Raw genomic sequence first — 19,132 nt, 5'->3', positions numbered from 1 at the left:
GACCAGATGGGCAAGATTCTGACAGGACCAGGGATGGGATCAGATGATCTGCTATCCTCCTGTACATTTCTCCCAGCCTAACAACCTCAACTGCTGGCTGAGACACTGGGATCTGAGGGCCTTCATGCCCCAGGACAGTCCAGGTAGATAGAGGAGAGGGAGAGGAGGTGGGACAGGGGAGACAGAGGAGAAGGAGGAGGCGGTAGCTGTAGTTTTTGATGAGGGACTCCTAAATTAAGCGAGTTGGAATAAAGATGTAGTGTGCGTGGGAAGCAGAACAAGGAGTGTGCTGTGCTGCAGAGTGTGGTGGAGTGGAGTGGGGCAGACCGGGAGCTGGGTGGACTGACGGACACACTGTCGGAGCTGCAGGGGTAACTCCAGAGGGGAGACGGAGCCCGAGTTGTACTCTGGGTCAGGAAGGTACGGGACAATATATACTGTGTTTTATATGTGTATGTGTGCAAGAGAACATAAAACCATTGTAAAGGATGTCTTGTGTGAAGCAAATGTGTGGAGTGTTATGTGAAGCAAATTCGTTTGCTCTAGTACCTGAGACTGGTCTCTGTGCCAATGGCCAAAACAGGATTTTGGTGGTAACATTTGGCTTAAAACAAACATTCTCAAAATATATTCATGTTTATTGTATTTGAGTAGCAGAAATAGAGGAAGTATGTAGTGGGGTGAGAGTAAGTCACATTATGTTCATGGGTAGATGAATGTGTCTATGTGAATTTGTGTGTGTGTGTGTTTTAATGTTACATTTTTTTACATTTTTTTTTTACATTTTAGTCATTTAGCAGACGCTCTTATCCAGAGCGACTTACAAATTGGTGCATTCACCTATAATATCCAGTGGAACAACCACTTTACAATAGTGCATCTAAATCTTTTAAGGGGGGGGTTAGAAGGATTACTTTATCCTATCCCAGGTATTCCTTGAAGAGGTGGGGTTTCAGGTGTCTCCGGAAGGTGGTGATTGACTCCGCTGTCCTGGCGTCGTGAGGGAGCTTGTTCCACCATTGGGGTGCCAGAGCAGCGAACAGTTTTGACTGGGCTGAGCGGGAACTGTGCTTCCTCAGAGGTAGGGAGGCGAGCAGGCCAGAGGTGGATGAACGGAGTGCCCTTGTTTGGGTGTAGGGCCTGATCAGAGCCTGAAGGTACGGAGGTGCCGTTCCCCTCACAGCTCCGTAGGCAAGCACCATGGTCTTGTAGCGGATGCGAGCTTTGACTGGAAGCCAGTGGAGAGAGCGGAGGAGCGGGGTGACGTGAGAGAACTTGGGAAGGTTGAACACCAGACGGGCTGCGGCGTTCTGGATGAGTTGTAGGGGTTTAATGGCACAGGCAGGGAGCCCAGCCAACAGCGAGTTGCAGTAATCCAGACGGGAGATGACAAGTGCCTGGATTAGGACCTGCGCCGCTTCCTGTGTGAGGCAGGGTCGTACTCTGCGAATGTTGTAGAGCATGAACCTACAGGATCGGGTCACCGCCTTGATGTTGGTGGAGAACGACAGGGTGTTGTCCAGGGTCACGCCAAGGCTCTTAGCACTCTGGGAGGAGGACACAAGGGAGTTGTCAACCGTGATGGCGAGATCATGGAACGGGCAGTCCTTCCCCGGGAGGAAGAGCAGCTCCGTCTTGCCGAGGTTCAGCTTGAGGTGGTGATCCGTCATCCACACTGATATGTCTGCCAGACATGCAGAGATGCGATTCGCCACCTGGTTGTCAGAAGGGGGAAAGGAGAAGATTAATTGTGTGTCATCTGCATAGCAATGATATGAGAGACCATGTGAGGATATGACAGAGCCAAGTGACTTGGTGTATAGCGAGAATAGGAGTGGGCCAAGAACAGAGCCCTGGGGGACACCAGTGGTGAGAGCACGTGGTGCGGAGACAGATTCTCGCCACGCCACCTGGTAGGAGCGACCTGTCAGGTAGGACGCAATCCAAGCGTGCGCGGTGCCGGAGATGCCCAGCTCGGAGAGGGTGGAGAGGAGGATCTGATGGTTCACGGTATCAAAGGCAGCAGATAGGTCTAGAAGGATGAGAGCAGAGGAGAGAGAGTTAGCTTTAGCAGTGCGGAGAGCCTCCGTGACACAGAGAAGAGCAGTCTCAGTTGAATGCCCAGTCTTGAAACCTGACTGATTAGGATCAAGAAGGTCATTCTGAGAGAGATAGCAAGAGAGCTGGCCAAGCACGGCGCGTTCAAGAGTTTTGGAGAGAAAGGAAAGAAGGGATACTGGCCTGTAGTTGTTGACATCGGAGGGATCGAGTGTAGGTTTTTTTCAGAAGGGGTGCAACTCTCGCTCTCTTGAAGACGGAAGGGACGTAGCCAGCGGTCAAGGATGCGTTGATGAGCGAGGTGAGGTAGGGGAGAAGGTCTCCGGAAATGGTCTGGAGAAGAGAGGAGGGGATAGGGTCAAGTGGGCAGGTTGTTGGGCGGCCGGCCGTCACAAGACGCAAGATTTCATCTGGAGAGAGAGGGGAGAAAGAGGTCAAAGCACAGGGTAGGGCAGTGTGAGCAGGACCAGCAGTGTCGTTTGACTTAGCAAACGAGGATCGGATGTCGTCAACCTTCTTTTCAAAATGGTTGACGAAGTCATCCGCAGAGAGGGAGGAGGGGGGGGGGGGAGGGGGAGGAGGATTCAGGAGGGAGGAGAAGGTAGCAAAGAGCTTCCTAGGGTTAGAGGCAGATGCTTGGAGTTTAGAGTGGTAGAAAGTGGCTTTAGCAGCAGAGACAGAAGAGGAAAATGTAGAGAGGAGGGAGTGAAAGGATGCCAGGTCCGCAGGGAGGCGAGTTTTCCTCCATTTCCGCTCGGCTGCCCGGAGCCCTGTTCTGTGAGCTCGCAGTGAGTCGTCGAGCCACGGAGCAGGAGGGGAGGACCGAGCCGGCCTGGAGGATAGGGGACAGAGGAAATCAAAGGATGCAGAGAGGGAGGAGAGGAGGGTTGAGGAGGCAGAATCAGGAGATAGGTTGGAGAAGGTTTGAGCAGAGGGAAGAGATGATAGGATGGAAGAGGAGAGAGTAGCGGGAGAGAGAGAGCGAAGGTTGGGACGGCGCAATACCATCCGAGTAGGGGGAGAGTGAGAAGTGTTGGATGAGAGCGAGAGGGAAAAGGATACAAGGTAGTGGTCGGAGACTTGGAGGGGAGTTGCAATGAGATTAGTGGAAGAACAGCATCTAGTAAAGATGAGGTCAAGCGTATTGCCTGCCTTGTGAGTAGGGGGGGAAGGTGAGAGGGTGAGGTCGAAAGAGGAGAGGAGTGGAAAGAAGGAGGCAGAGAGGAATGAGTCGAAGGTAGACGTGGGGAGGTTAAAGTCACCCAGAACTGTGAGAGGTGAGCCATCCTCAGGAAAGGAACTTATCAAGGCGTCAAGCTCATTGATGAACTCTCCAAGGGAACCTGGAGGGCGATAAATGATAAGGATGTTAAGCTTGAAAGGGCTGGTAACTGTGACAGCATGGAATTCAAATGAGGAGATAGACAGATGGGTCAGGGGAGAAAGAGAGAATGTCCACTTGGGAGAGATGAGGATTCCAGTGCCACCACCCCGCTGGCTCGATGCTCTAGGGGTATGCGAGAACACGTAGTCAGACGAGGAGAGAGCAGTAGGAGTAGCAGTGTTATCTGTGGTGATCCATGTTTCCGTCAGCGCCAGGAAGTCTAGGGACTGGAGGGTAGCATAGGCTGAGATGAACTCAGCCTTGTTGGCCGCAGACCGGCAGTTCCAGAGGCTGCCGGAGACCTGGAACTCCACGTGGGTCGTGCGCGCTGGGACCACCAGGTTAGAGCGGTAGCGGCCACGCGGTGTGGAGCGTTTGTATGGCCTGTGCAGAGGAGAGAGAACAGGGATAGGCAGACACATAGTAGACAAGCTACAGAAGAGGCTACGCTAATGCAAATGAGATTGGAGTGACAAGTGGACTACACGTCTCGAATGTTCAGGAAGTTAAGCTTACGTTGCAAAAATGTTATTGACTAAAATTATACAGTACTGCTGGCTGGTGGAGTAGGCTAGCTAGCAGTGGCTGCGTTGTTGACTTTGAACGTGTAGCTGGCTAGGTAACCTCGGTAGTTTCAGTACTACACCTTGTCATGATACAAAGCAACTTTGTAGCTAGCTAGCTAACATAACACTAATCAAGACGTTCCTTGTAGTGTATTTAGTTTCAACAATGCTGCTCGTCGGTAATAGTTGTCTAGGTTAGGAAAAATGGCGTCGCGGGGGACGGAAATAGCTGGCTAGCTAACCTCGATGGCTGGCTAGCTAACAATTATCAATTAACAATTATCAAGCTATGACAAAGACAACTAGGTAGCTAGCTAGGTAACACTGCACTAGTCAAATCGTTCCGTTGTGAAGTATTAGTAACTACAGCGCTGCTAGTCGGTAACGGATGGCTATCTGGCAGTGGGTTAATGATGACTAGGTGTGTTGAGTAAGTCTGGCGCCGCGTCGCGGCTGGCTAGCACACCTCGATAATACTCAAACTCAAACTACACAATTATCTTAGATACAGAGACAGCACAGACAACTATGTAGCTGGCTAACTAACACTAACACCACACTAATCAAGTCGTGTGGGTTGTGTGTCGGCTTGTGTCAGGTTAGTATTTTAAGTGTGTGGTATAGGCTTCTGTATTTCGTGGCAGAGCACAGTGGTTGGTTCCCTGAGGCTGGTGCAATGTTAGAAAGACAGACAGACAGGAACTAACGCCTCAGAATTCCATTTGAAGACGTGACCTGTGCAAGGAAAACGTTGCCTGTTTGACGTTACATGGGATCACTGGTTGACTCCAAATTGGGGTATGGTAGCCTTTTGAAAAGGCCCTGTTGGGTTTTGTCAGCAGGCTAAAACAGGCCTCAGGGGAAGTGGTGCTACTCTAGCTGCTCATACATTCTATTTGACTAACAGTCAGCCCCATAGTGTACAGTTACCAGCAACCTCAGTCTGCCAGAGAGGGGCTTTAGCTCTGCAACCACACACCTCTTTGTATTGGGGAATGAGAAAGATGCCTTTCAATCACAGATAGATTCAATCATTCTAAAAAAAGAGAGACATTTTCGATGAGTATTTTAGCAATATTTTAGTCCTTATTTTCTGTATATTCCTTGAAATTGCCTCAGCCAATGTAAGATATAGTACACTATATATACAAAAGTATGTATACACCCGTTCAAATAAGTGGATTCGTCTATTTCAGCCACACCCACTGCTGACGTGTATAAAATCGAGCACACAGCCATGCAATCTCCATAGGAAATATTGGCAGTAGAATGGCCTTACTGAAGAGCTCAGTGACTTTCAACATGGCATGGTCATAGGATGCAACCTTTCCAACAAGTCAGTTTGTCAAATGTCTGCCCTGCTTGAGCTGCCCCGGTCAACTGTAAGTGCTGTTATTGTGAAGTGGAAACGTCTAGGAGCAACAACTGCTCAGCCGCGATGTGGTAGGCCACACAAGCTCACGGAACTGGACCACCAAGTGCTGAAGCACGTATGCCATAAAAATCGTCTGTCCTCGATTGCAACACTCACTACTGACTTCCAAACTCCCTCTGGAATCAACATCAGCACAAGAACTGTTTGTCGGGAGCTTCATGAAATGGGTTTCCATGGCAGAGTAGCCGCACACAAGCCTAAGATCACAATGCGCAATGCCAAGCTTCGGCTGGAGTGGTGTAAAGCTCGCCGCCTTTCTCTGGAGTGATGAATCACACTTCATTGTCTGGCAGTCCAACGGACAAATCTGGGTTTGGCGGATGTCAGGAAAACGCTACCTGCCTCAAGCATAGTGCCCACTGTAAAGTTTGGTGGAGGAGAAATAATTGTCAGGGGCTGTTTTTCATGGTACGGGCTAGGCCTCTTTGTTCCAGTGAAGATACGTTTTTTTATTTTACCCCTTTTTTCTCCCTAATTTCGTGATATCCAATTGGTAGTTACAGTCTTGTCCTATCGCTGCAACTCCCGTATGGACTCGGGAGAGGTGAAGGTCGAGACCCGTGTGTCCTCCGAAACACGACCCTGCCAAGCCGCACTGCTTCTTGACACAATGCTCGCTTAACCTGGAAGCCAGCCGCACCAATGTGTCAGAGGATACAACATACAACTGGCGACCGTGTCAGCGTGCATGCGCCCGGCCCGCAGGTGTCGCTAGAGCACGATGGGAAAATGACAACCCGGCCAGCCAAACCCTCCCCTAACCCGGACACCGCTGGGCCAATTGTGCGCCGCCAAATGGGTCTCCCAGTCGCGGCCGGCTGCGACACAGCCTGGGATTGAACCAGGATTTGTTGTGACGCAGCTAGCACCGAAATGCAGTGCCTTATACCGCTACGCCACTCGGGAGGCCCGTGAAGAGAAATCTTAACGCTACAGCATACAATGACATTCTAGACGATTCTGTGCTTCCAACTTTGTGGCAACAGTTTGGGGAAGGCCCTTTCCTGTTTCAGCATGACAATGCCACCGTGCACAAAGCCCATATCGAAGGTCCACACAGAAGATTTGTCGAGATGTGTGTGAAAGAACTTGACTGGTCTACACAGAGCCCTGACCTCAACCCCATCGAACACCTTTGGGATGAATTGGAACGCCAGCTACAAGCCAGGCCTATTCGCCCAACATCAGTGCCCGACTTCACTAATGCTCTTGTAGCTGAATGGAAGCAAGTCCCCGCAGCAATGTTCCAACATCTAGTGGAAGGCCTTCCCAGAAGAGTGGAGGCTGTTATGTCAGCAAAGAGGGGACCAACTCCTTATTAATGCCAATCATTTTGGAATGAGATGTTCGACTAGCAGGTGTCCACATACTTTTGGTCATGTAGTATATATTGTGAGATTGAAAGAGAGCCCTCAAGTGGGGAATAGATGTGAATTGTTATACTGAAGATGACATAATATCATATTCTTAGTCCTGGTGACAATGTTTATATAAACATACTGTAAGCAGCTGATTCTCATTTGCATGGAAAGCAGAAAGATCTCTGGCCCACTGAGTTTATCATTGTAATTTGCAGATACTGTGCCCTGGCTCCAGAGCTTTGATTCACAGGCTTGGATCTGATGGAAAACTATGACTCATTAAAGCAAGGCTGTGGAAGTTACAGATAGATTGATAAAGAGTCAAGTTTAAACCCAGCCAGCAGGAGACTTGCCCCATCGCTCTCTCCCTTCACACGGTCATCCACTCCCCCTCCTTTCCTCTTTGGTTTCTCACCCCTCCCTTCCTCCCTCCTTCCCTTCTTCTGTAGTCACTGTAAAAGTGCCTGTCCCACAGCCAAAATGCTCATTCAGTCTGCACCAGCCTGCCATTACACCTGAGAATACAGTCCATTCAGTCTGCTGGAGGGATGCATTACCCATGAGAATACAGTCCATTCAGTCTGCTGGAGGGATGCATTACCCATGAGAATACAGTCCATTCAGTCTGCTGGAGGGATGCATTACCCATGAGAATACAGTCCATTCAGTCTGCTGGAGGGATGCATTACCCATGAGAATACAGTCCATTCAGTCTGCTGGAGGGATGCATTACCCATGAGAATACAGTCCATTCAGTCTGCTGGAGGGATGCATTACCCATGAGAATACAGTCCATTCAGTCTGCTGGAGGGATGCATTACCCATGAGAATACCTGTCTGGGACCCACCTGGGAATAACTACCTGTGCCTGTGCTTGGATCTCACCTGAAAATACCTGCCAGCCTCTCCTCTGTGAATGCTGACCTGCAGCTCGCCCGAGAGCCGCTGAATTGCAAAGCAGATTCTTAATGTGAATGGGATATCCAAGCCAGATGAGATACATGTACTACACCAGGATATGTATGTTTAAGTAGCAGGACAAAGCCCTGATCATGAGATGATACCCTACTCCTCCAGGTGTGAGCCAGCTATCACCTCTACCACCACAGTGAGTACTGGGCTTTGACCATTCACTACCATGGAGACTGACTACAGTATTGTTCAGATATAGCCTTAAGTGGTGATGAAGGGTTACAGTCTGTGCTTGTTAGTGCATTGTATAGTAGTAAAATGGTCTCTCTCTCTCTCTCTCTCTTTCTTTTTGAGGATATGTTAATTAGAGGGTTTAGCGCAGAAAGGTATGGTGGTTATAGAATTGATTTTGTGATTGTTTAGGCGATGTGACATTTCAGAGGCTGGAATTCTATGGGTTTCTGCATCAGTGATAAGTGACACTGTTCAACTTCTCTACTTTTCATGATGCCATAAAAACAGCAACAACTAACGTTCCTCTTCGTTTTATTTATTTATTGTTTATTCATCGGCTGTGCAGTTCAACTTGGAAGTCCTAGTTTCTACCTGAAACATGATTTTTAGTCCATAGAGTTTGACATGGATCCCCCTCTCTATTCTTCTCTAATCCTGACTGCTAACAGCCCCCCAATGAATGTGGCTCTCTAATTAGGGTCAAACAGACCCTGTCCCTGTCTGTCTGTCTGCTTGCCTGTCATCTTCTCTATGCCCAGGGGGCATTTAGAGCATGCTGGCTGCCTCGCCCCTCTTATTGCCCCCCATGGTCCATGGATCATAGACTGGCCTTCAGAGGGGAATAGTTATGTGTTGTCAGTAGACACTGAATTCATCTGCACTCACTTTCCAAAAACAATTCTAGATACAATACCATGCATGGTGGAATACATTTGGAATAATGTGATATCCTGGAAATTGAGTTTGGGTAGTGTACTATTTATTCTGGTGGTGTACCATATTTATTCTAATTACAAGTTGCTTAAATAAAATTAAATCTACATGTTATTCGTCACATACAAAGTTTACAGTATGTATAAAAGGTGCAGCGAAATGCTTATGTGCTAGCTCCCTCAACAATACAGTACATTAATCAATATAAATAACAATGAAAGAGTCAAGTCAAAAATAACAAGTATTAGGAGAGGTAGTATGCATTGTAATAATGGACTTTATTCACACTGGATTTACAAATATGAAGTGGGTAGTGATTTGGTCACGCAGTAGAATAAATAATATATACACCAGGGTTGACTGTGTGTGTGTGTTACAAGTTCCTTAGTGTATTATTACATTGAAAGCGGTTCTCATAGAAATATGATGAGAGAATGTACAGTATGTGTGACAGTGCCAGGATGTAAATCCACTTTGTGAGTAGTTAATTACATTTCTGCCAGTGTTTTCCATAGAATTGTATGTTATGATATGAAGGCTGTGAATGAGGGCCGTCTTTCTCCAGGCGAACTGAGAGGGGTGCACAGGGAGGTAATTTAATCAATGAAAGGGGGGGGATTGTTCTCCATTCTGGCCACTCCTGAGTGTCTGCCAAGCCCTGCCTCGCCTTCAATTAACGTCATTAACCTGGGAGGAGAGAGAGAGTCTGACTGAGTCTGAAGACTGCTGGAGATGCCAGACAGAAGTTACTCTAGCAAGTTGTTTCTGTCTGTCAGGAAAATGAAGGCCAACTGATAAACTAGGCATCATTTCCAGAGATTGTTTAAAGGTTGTAAATGGCTATGTTGTTTCTCCGTGTTTATTCTGCATTTTTTAGGTGAGGTCTTTCACATTCTTTCATTTGGAAAAATGTGGGTATTGCTTGAATCTTAATCTTTACTTTTCGACGTAGCCATCCCATTATTTAGTGTTATGAACAGTGGATAGCCTAGTTAGTGTATGTTTCAGAAGAGTACTGGTCGTTAAGGGTGTGACAGGAAATTACAATTACATTTACCAAAATAAGGGAGCCAATAAACATGTCTACACATGTAAACCTGTGACCTCATCATCTGCCCGCAGTTCCTAGGAGCTTATCAGGGCAAGCCTATGTGAGCTAGCCCTGAGTGTTCTCTATTACTGTATGGACAACTACTGATGTGGGCAATATAAAATAGATTCACCACTAAACAAACCCAACCACATGTATTTATACATTCAAGGCCTGGCTAAAAATGATATTTGATGGATTCATATAAGGCATCTCAAAGTGTATTACCTGCTTTGGATTTTCTTAAACACATGTGGTTTCTTGTTTTGCCTCCCTCCAAACCCAACCTGAGCTCTGTCTGTCCTCCGACATTTCTGTCTGTCCCCATCCTGACTCCTTCCCCTCTCCTTTCCCCCCCAGATGCCCTCTCGCTGTAGGACTGTGCTGCATATCGTAACCACCACCCTCTTCGCCGCGGTGGTCCTGTTTGGGATCCTGCTGGCCTATGTGACTGGCTATCAGTTCATCCACACAGAGCAGCACCACCTGTCCTTCGGCCTGTACGGAGCCATCCTGTCCCTGCATCTTTTCCTCCAGAGCCTGTTTGCCTTCCTGGAGCACAGACACATGCGCAGCCCCGCCCGGCCCCAGCACCTGCGGCGCTCTGTGGCCCTGTGCATCGCAGCCTACCAGGAGGACCCAGACTACCTGAGGAAGTGCCTTTGCAGCGTGCGCCGCATCTCCTTCCCCAGCCTGAAGGTGGTGCTGGTGGTGGACGGGAACAGGTCGGAGGACCACTACATGATGGACATCTTCCAGGAGGTGATGGGTGGAGTGGACCAGGCTGGCAGCGTGGTGTGGAAGGGGAACTACCACAGTGACGGGGGTGGAGGGGTGGGCAGAGGGGGGACTGGAGCAGCGTCCCTGCATGCGCAGGAGGCTGCACGTGTGGCCAGGCTAGTGAGAGGCTGCCGCTACTCCTGTATCATGCAGGAGTGGGGGGGGAAGAGAGAGGTGATGTACACAGCCTTCAAAGCCCTGGGAGACTCTGTGGACTATATGCAGGTAAGTCTCTCTGTGTTTAAATTTTGCATCTCTCAACGGGTCCTCTGTCCTGCTTGATATAAATAGGTAACCTTATCTCCTTGTGACTGAGTCTCCACAGACTTTGGCACAAGGCCTTGTATCGATGCTCTTCCATTACAGAGCAATATCTCAAAGCTGCGAACAGACACACACACACGCGCACACACACACATACGCGCACAGAGGTAATCCCATTACTCAAAGGCCAGTCACGAACAGCATTTTTTCCCCCTCCCAAGTGGGTACTCTTTTATACCCTCTCAAGTGTTACTTATTATAGCAACTGATTGAAATGTCTGCATTGCTCCTGGGCTTGCATACTGTATACATAGAGCAATAATACAGTATATTACTGGATTTCCAGGGTCAAAGTTCAGTTGTTTAGCTGAATCTCTTCTGTATGCTTCTTGAACACCTGTGTGCTGTCAGAAGTCTCTAATTTCTTCCAGCTAACTTGAGTGGCACCTGATGAAACACAGGGGACCTGAAACACCTGCTGTGGCACTAAGCCTTCATTCTTGGGTCTTTCGCAATCATTTATAAACACTTAATCACTAATTTATTAATGTAGACCACATCAGTGTGTATTGCACACATATCATCCCTACAGCAATCATAGTAAGATCAATAGCTGATTGTGTGATGGGATAAGCAAATTAGATTAATCCACTGTCAAAGCCAATCCCATTACCACCAACTTGGCTCCATGTCAGTTATATTATAAGGATGGAAATAATGCACCTGTGTATGTGTGGCTTTGCAGGTGTGTGATTCAGACACAGTTCTGGATCCAGCGTGCACCATAGAGATGCTGAAGATTCTAGAAGAGGATGCAAAGGTGGGCGGAGTAGGTGGAGATGTTCAGGTGAGAGACTTCTTTCTCTAAGAAGACCCGTCACATTGTTGTTATTGTCATCCTTTCTAAATGTACTTACTAGTTCTACTGAATCACCAGTAACAGTTTCTCCTCACTTGTCTCGGTTTCCCTTCAGATCCTGAATAAGTATGACTCGTGGATCTCCTTCCTGAGCAGTGTTCGTTACTGGATGGCCTTCAACGTGGAGCGGGCCTGCCAGTCCTACTTTGGCTGTGTGCAGTGTATCAGTGGTCCCCTGGGCATGTACCGCAACTCCCTGCTGCAGCAGTTCCTGGAGCCATGGTACCACCAGACCTTCCTGGGCAGCAAGTGCAGCTTCGGTGACGACCGCCACCTCACCAACCGCGTGCTGAGCTTTGGTTACAAGACCAAGTTCACGGCCCGCTCCAAGTGCCAGACTGAAACGCCAACGCGCTACCTCCGCTGGCTCAACCAGCAGACCCGCTGGAGCAAGTCCTACTTCAGAGAGTGGCTGTACAACGCCCTTTGGTTCCACAAGCACAGCCTTTGGATGACATACGAGTCTGTGGTGACGGGTTTCTTCCCCTTCTTCCTGGTTGCCACAGTGATCCACCTGTTCTACCGCGGGCGCCTGTGGAACATCCTTCTCTTCCTGTTGACAGTGCAACTGGTTGGCATGGTGAAGGCCACCTACGCCTGCTTCCTGAGGGGCAGTCTGGTCATGATCTTCATGTCTCTCTACTCCCTCCTCTACATGTCCAGCCTGCTGCCAGCCAAGATCTTTGCCCTGCTCACTATCAATAAGGCTGGCTGGGGCACGTCAGGGCGGAGGAAGATTGTTGTGAACTTCATAGGGGCGGTGCCCGTCACGGTGTGGGGGGCTGTGCTGCTGGGTGGGGTTGCCTACACCATCTACTGTGAGACCCAAGAGCCCTTCAGTGAAACAGAGAAAGCGCTTCTCATCGCTGGGGTCATCCTGTACGCCTGCTACTGGCTCATTCTGCTGGTTCTCTACCTGGCTATTGTGGCTAAGCGCTGCAACAAGAGGGAGGAGCAGTACCACCTACCGTACGCAGAGGCATAAGACATGGATCCTTGTTCAGTCCTTTGTGGTGCTGCTAGAACAACTGAGCCAGTCTGTGGCCCCACCACTCTGTCTCCATGGTGCTAAACCTCTGGGACCTATGGGGCATGAATGTGTTGTAGAATGACAATGGATGGACAGTTCTCACATTAACCTGGGAGACTTGGTTAAGTAGGTTACAAACCTTTTCTACAGTACAGAGTCCTCTACCAGTGGGCATGGTGCTTACCATGGATATAAAGCACATTATCATACAGCCCGTTTGGCCATGGTGGGACAAGGTGTGGCCAGGATAGACCAGAGATCGTAAGAGCTATGACACGGTGTGTGTCAGTATGAAGCAATGTTGATATGTTACCAACTTGATGCACTGAGCTGAGGGCCTTCTCTGCCTCAATCAGGAGACACAATGATCTACAGTTGTATTTTTGTAATACAATAATTGATAGACAATCTAACATTCATACAAACATAACTTACAAATACATTTGGTGCTGATGAACAGGCCCAGGGTAAACTTTTAGCTCGTAAGCTAATGGCTTGCAAGAGTATTGACACTCAATTGAATGAGTCAGTGAGTTTCTGTGGCTATTTTGTTCTATGGGTGCCAAATTGTATACACATTATACAGCAGTGTTCATTACAGGATGTACTTTTCCAAGTGAGGACAATCCCACATTAATTCCATCATGTAGACTATGACCAAAGAGCACTTGTTTTTTGACACGTCGTACCATTAATACAACACAAGTACTAACTCCATTGCTGTTATTAGTTGTAAATCCATAATGAGAAAATAAAAACATGATCCCATTTTATCAAGGTCAGGTAGTATTAGTGTAGGTGCTACCATGTCTAAGTTGACATGTGTTTTTGTTGTTGGAGAATGGAGATAATGTCGTGGAAGTTTCCACTTGTGTGCTATTTAAGTTGTGTTCATATTTTATTAAATGAGGATTGCATAACTTGAAACTTGAAAGTGCAAACAAGACACATAAAACAATGTTTGTTTACAGACTTGCTCAGCCTCTATCGACCAATGGTGCGGTAGGTCAATTTGATGGTACAGTACATTTCCAGAGGTGATATAGATGTTCAAGTACAAACTTTGTGGGCCACCAGGAATATGTTTTGCAGTGTTGTCTTGGCTATGAATCAGAGTTTGCTGTTGTTGGGGCTCAAAACTGCAACCTCCACATCAGTTTCACAAGGCACACGATTGTTTGCAATTCCTTCAAGTGTTGGTGGCCATGAATTGTGACCATATTATTTTTGAGTTTTTTTATACTGAAATTGGGGTTAAACAGAGAAAGAGCCCCCACAAAAATGTAGTACTTTGAAGTTATTTCCTGAGTGCAATGCCAAAATAAAGTTAACACCAACATAAAGTGTCTTAATAGGGCGTTGGGCCACCACGAGCCAGAACAGCTTCAATGCACCTTGGCATAGATTCTACAATTGTCTGGAACTCTATTGGAGGGATGTGACACCATTCTTCCACGAGAAATTCCATCATTTGGTGTTTTGTTGATGGTGGTAGAAAACGCTGTCTTGCGTTGAGATCTGGTGACTGAGACGGCCATGGCATATGGCTTACATCGTTTTCATGCACAAACACTCATGCCCTGTCAATGGGGGGCATTGTCATCCTATGGGGGCCAGTGGTGGAAAAAGTACCCAATTCTCATACTTGAGTAAAAGTAAAGATACTTAATAGAAAATGACTCAAGTAAAAGGGAAAGTCACCCAGTAAAATACTACTTGAGTAAAAGTCTAAAAGTATTTCGTTTTAAATATGCTTTAGTATCAAAAGTAAATGTAATCGCTAAAATATACTTAAGTATCAAAAGTAAAAGTAGAAGTATAAATCATTTCAAATTCCTTATATTAAGCAAACCAGACGGCAACATTTTCTTGCTTTAGCCAGGGGCACACTCCAACATTTAGACATAAATGTGTGTTTAATGAGTTTAATGAGTCCGCCAGATCAGAGGCAGAGGGATGACCAGAGATGTTCTCTTGATTATTGCGTGAATTGGACAATTTCCTTTTGCTGCTAAGCATTCAAAATGTAACGAGTACTTTTTGGTGTCAGGAAAAATGTATGGAGTAAAAAGTACAATATTTTCTTTAGGAATGTAGTGAAGTAAAAGTTGTCAAAAATATAAATAGTAAAGTAAGGTACAGATGACCAAAAAAACGACTTAGGTAGTACTTTAAAGTATTTTTACTTAAGTACTTTACACCACTGATGGGGGCATAGCCATGGTAGCCAAAATATTAGCCTGCCCAGCATGATGGCCCGAAGCATGATGGGATGTTAATTGTTAATTAACTCAGGAACCACACCTGTGTGGAAGCACCTGCTTTCAATATAGTTTGCATCCCTCATTTACATTACATTACATTACATTTAAGTCATTTAGCAGACGCTCTTATCCAGAGCGACTTACAAAATGGTGCATTCACCTTATGATATCCAGTGGAACAACCACTTTACAATAGTGCATCTAAATCTTTTAAGGGGGGGGGGGGGGGGGGTTAGAAGGATTACTTTATCCTATCCTAGGTATTCCTTAAAGAGGTGGGGTTTCAGGTGTCTCCGGAAGGTGGTGATTGACTCCGCTGTCCTGGCGTCGTGAGGGAGCTTGTTCCACCATTGGGGTGCCAGAGCAGCGAACAGTTTTGACTGGGCTGAGCGGGAACTGTGCTTCCTCAGAGGTAGGGGGGCCAGCAGGCCAGTGGTGGATGAACGCAGTGCCCTTGTTTGGGTGTAGGGCCTGATCAGAGCCTGAAGGTATGGAGGTGCCGTTCCCTTCACAGCTCCGTAGGCAATCACCATGGTCTTGTAGCGGATGCGAGCTTCAACTGGAAGCCAGTGGAGAGAGCGGAGGAGCGGGGTGACGTGAGAGAACTTGGGAAGGTTGAACACCAGACGGGCTGCGGCATTCTGGATGAGTTGTAGGGGTTTAATGGCACAGGCAGGGAGCCCAGCCAACAGCGAGTTGCAGCAATCCAGACGGGAGATGACAAGTGCCTGGATTAGGACCTGCGCCGCTTCCTGTGTGAGGCAGGGTCGTACTCTGCGAATGTTGTAGAGCATGAACCTACAGGATCGGGTCACCGCCTTGATGTTAGTGGAGAACGACAGGGTGTTGTCCAGGATCACGCCAAGGTTCTTAGCACTCTGGGAGGAGGACACAAGGGAGTTGTCAACCGTGATGGCGAGATCATGGAACGGGCAGTCCTTCCCCGGGAGGAAGAGCAGCTCCGTCTTGCCGAGGTTCAGCTTGAGCTGGTGATCCGTCATCCACACTGATATGTCTGACAGACATGCAGAGATGCGATTTGGACTTTACCTAGCAGGGTCTTGTAGATGACCTGGAGCCAGTGGGTTTGGCGACGATTATGAAGCGAGGGCCAGCCAACGAGAGCGTACAGGTCGCAGTGGTGGGTAGTATATGGGGCTTTGGTGACAAAACAGATGACACTGTGATAGACTGCATCCAATTTGTTGAGTAGAGTGTTGGGGGCTATTTTGTAAATGACATCGCCAAAGTCGAGGATCGATGGATGGATTTGGGAGAAGGAGAAATGGGGGAGGCTTGGGCGAGTAGCTGTGGGGGGTGCAGTGCTATTGACCGGGGTAGGGGTAGCCAGGTGGAAAGCATGGCCAGCCGTAGAAAAATGCTTATTGAAATTCTCAATTATAGTGGGTTTATCGGTATATGTACTGTGTGGCTGGATGAATTAGTCCCTTCAGCCATCATGGAGCAAAAACATCTATGGTTACACTTCTATGTGCATGCCAAGAAGGGATCTCCCCCTCCCCCTTTCCCCTAAACACACACATAAACAGCCTCTAGGAGGCTAGGGATGCTTGCAACCCCTTTGGTCCACTTTAAGGAATAAGTACTGAATGCTGGAACACTGAATTTAGTGTTTAAAATTGTGTACAGACAGCAAACTAATCTCTATTATTCATCTGTGTTAACATGTAGATGTGGCCTACCTTTCCCTTTCTACTCCTGAGTGTGTATGACAGGTGACTGTGTAATAAGACTGTATGTAAACTAGCAGCACCATATCAGCAAGTAAAATTATGAGTATATGTAAATTTACTTGGCGAATAAAGGTGATTCTGATTCTGACATAGCTATTGGGATTATGTGAAGAATTGAGAGGCAAGGACACCATAGAGATGACTGTGACAGTGTTGTCTGGCATTCGTTTGTATGGTGTGGAGATGTCAAATACAATCTTTGTTATAGCCTATCTTTCAGGCTGAACATCTGCTTTCAGTCTACAATATTGTCATTAGCAATTTTTGATTTCCTTGATACTGCCTGCCTCTGACAACAAATCAATCGGTCTCATAATGCTGAGTGACTGTAGATGTCCAGCCATATTTTGTAAGCATATCTTACATGAAAAAACCCAGTCTTATAATATAATTGTTTTGAATATAATTATGTAACTATTCAATACGTCTGTGACTGAAAATCTATACCAGACTTTTCTAAGTTGTGTCTCAATGCCGCAGAACAACTGTTGAGCCTATAGAACAAACCATGGTATCTCAGCTCATACATCATTCAATGTTACATATAGGAAATGTTTCACAGTATATTGCAAAGTAATATATTTTGTGTATTGTATGTATTCAAAGATATTTTGAAGATGTACAAGAATTATGGGTTTAAGAATAGACTATTTAAAAGGAACTATGGGATTTGTACATTTCATGAAACAATAGCGGTTTACATTATTTTTACAATGTGATGTAGTTAGCACAATGATCTGTTATTCAGTGTAGTTTGGTCTCTAGTGCTCAACATTGCTACACTGGTCTTTTTGTAGTTTCATGGATGAGACATCACTCATATTACCATTATCCCTATTACGATTTAGGGATTAAAAAAGTAATAAACCAAGATAGCATTTCTAATACAGTAGTAGGGTACAGAAAAACTCAGAATCATGCACCAGCATATGGCTATTGAAAGATAAAATACATATTTTATTGGTATGTAATAGCTGAAAATAAAGTATTGTAACCACCTATGTATTTCATTATGTACATCTTTAATTATAAAAGGCAAGACATGTTGTTGGAAAAAGGTTTTGTATTTCAAATCAAAACAGTTATTTTCCCGACTTGTACAGCAGTTGAAAAAAAAATGTATTTTTTATCTGAATAAAAAATATTCTCATTCGACTGTTGTGGCGATTTCTTCCCCATCTGAAAATAATCACTGTACAAATGTCATGTCAAGGCATTACTAAATCCTGTCATTTGATAAGTGCAACAATAAAGATATTTTAATAATACACCACAGCGTTTAGTAAATTCCAGCACTGACATAACAAAACAAATATGCACACAGCCTAGTTTCAGATGTCCCATAACCTCAAGTCAGAGGAGTGTGTCCCAAGTACAGTCTTGCAATGTGTGCTCCATACTTGTGGGTCTGGAGTCATTAAGAGTGCAGCATGTCCTTTGCTCCCACAGAGGTGACCAGGGTCAAGGTCGTTAGGTACAAAGCGGAAGAAAACAGACTGCAACAGGAACTTTTTTCCCAGTTAAAATTGTTTTGCGACAGTGAGCCCTATAATGCATATGACCAAGCACTTCACTACACTTTCTTGGGCACATTAGTGATGATGGGCTTTGGGCGAGTATTGAAGATGAGCTTCTTCTTGATGAGGGCAGAAATAGAGTAGGTGGTGGGGTTCTGCTGGTTGATTTCCATGGGAACCTTCTCCCCTTGTGGGAGTGTTTCATCAAAACAGCGAAGGGCTTCTCCAGTTTGACCACCTTCCCATAGAGGATGTGGTGTCCCACAATGAGCACAGGTACACCCTGGAGAGGGGACACAGGTGAGCACAGTAAAGACAAGAAACAACATCTCTGATTGGAAAGAGGTAACAGAAGAGTGTACTAGCACTGCATTATAGTGCCATGTTGTCATGTGCCTCTTTGGTGTAGAGCAAATCTCCCATCAGGTTCAGAGATCTGCCTGGACATCATCTCCCCCTGGAGTTCAACCAGCAGCCACTCAGTAGGACCAGGACCATCCACACTGGACAGGGATGGATAGGGGAGTAGAAACAGATGTATTCACCAAATACATAGACATCAAACATTGTCACTAAACATTATGAAATTCATCTTTTATACACAACAGCTGACTGATTGCGAGTGTCAATGCTGTCAGTCTCTCAACAGATCGAACTCTGTCCATTACCATCTGATGAAATGAAATAGTTAGCTAGTTAGGGAAGTTATAATATCCTGAATGTTTTCATACTCTGCGACGAGACAGACAAAACTTCTCTGAATTGACCATGTATAAGAATTCAGATGATTGAGAAGTCTTACCTTGAGGTTTCAACAATTTGAACCATTGTGCTGCTCGCAGAAAGATAA

The 19,132-nt window shown here is 46.4% G+C and overlaps 1 protein-coding gene and 1 pseudogene across 2 annotated transcripts; one reads left to right on the top strand and one right to left on the bottom strand.

Moving 5' to 3' along the window:
- Positions 1 to 10,114: 10,114 nt before the first annotated feature.
- Positions 10,115 to 15,214, top strand: LOC106573695 (hyaluronan synthase 3-like). The gene is made up of 3 exons (XM_014148979.3): positions 10,115 to 10,759; positions 11,544 to 11,645; positions 11,773 to 15,214. Exons 1-3 carry the CDS (start codon positions 10,115 to 10,117, stop codon positions 12,700 to 12,702), a joined length of 1,677 nt encoding a protein of 558 aa, XP_014004454.3. The 3' UTR covers positions 12,703 to 15,214.
- A 2,487-nt stretch (positions 15,215 to 17,701) lies between these two features.
- LOC106573698 (chromosome transmission fidelity protein 8 homolog) lies at positions 17,702 to 19,110 on the bottom strand (annotated as a pseudogene). The gene is made up of 3 exons (XR_014380802.1): positions 19,085 to 19,110; positions 18,679 to 18,785; positions 17,702 to 18,565 (listed from the first exon to the last, which is right to left on the bottom strand). The product of XR_014380802.1 is annotated as a chromosome transmission fidelity protein 8 homolog (transcript).
- Positions 19,111 to 19,132: the final 22 nt, after the last annotated feature.

The sequence above is a fragment of the Salmo salar genome, chromosome 16 (genome assembly GCF_965601325.2).
Source record: "Salmo salar chromosome 16, fSalSal1, whole genome shotgun sequence".
Classification (NCBI taxonomy): Eukaryota; Metazoa; Chordata; class Actinopteri; order Salmoniformes; family Salmonidae; genus Salmo; species Salmo salar.
Note: the sequence above shows the minus strand (reverse complement) of the source record. Positions and strands in the feature narration are given on the sequence as shown.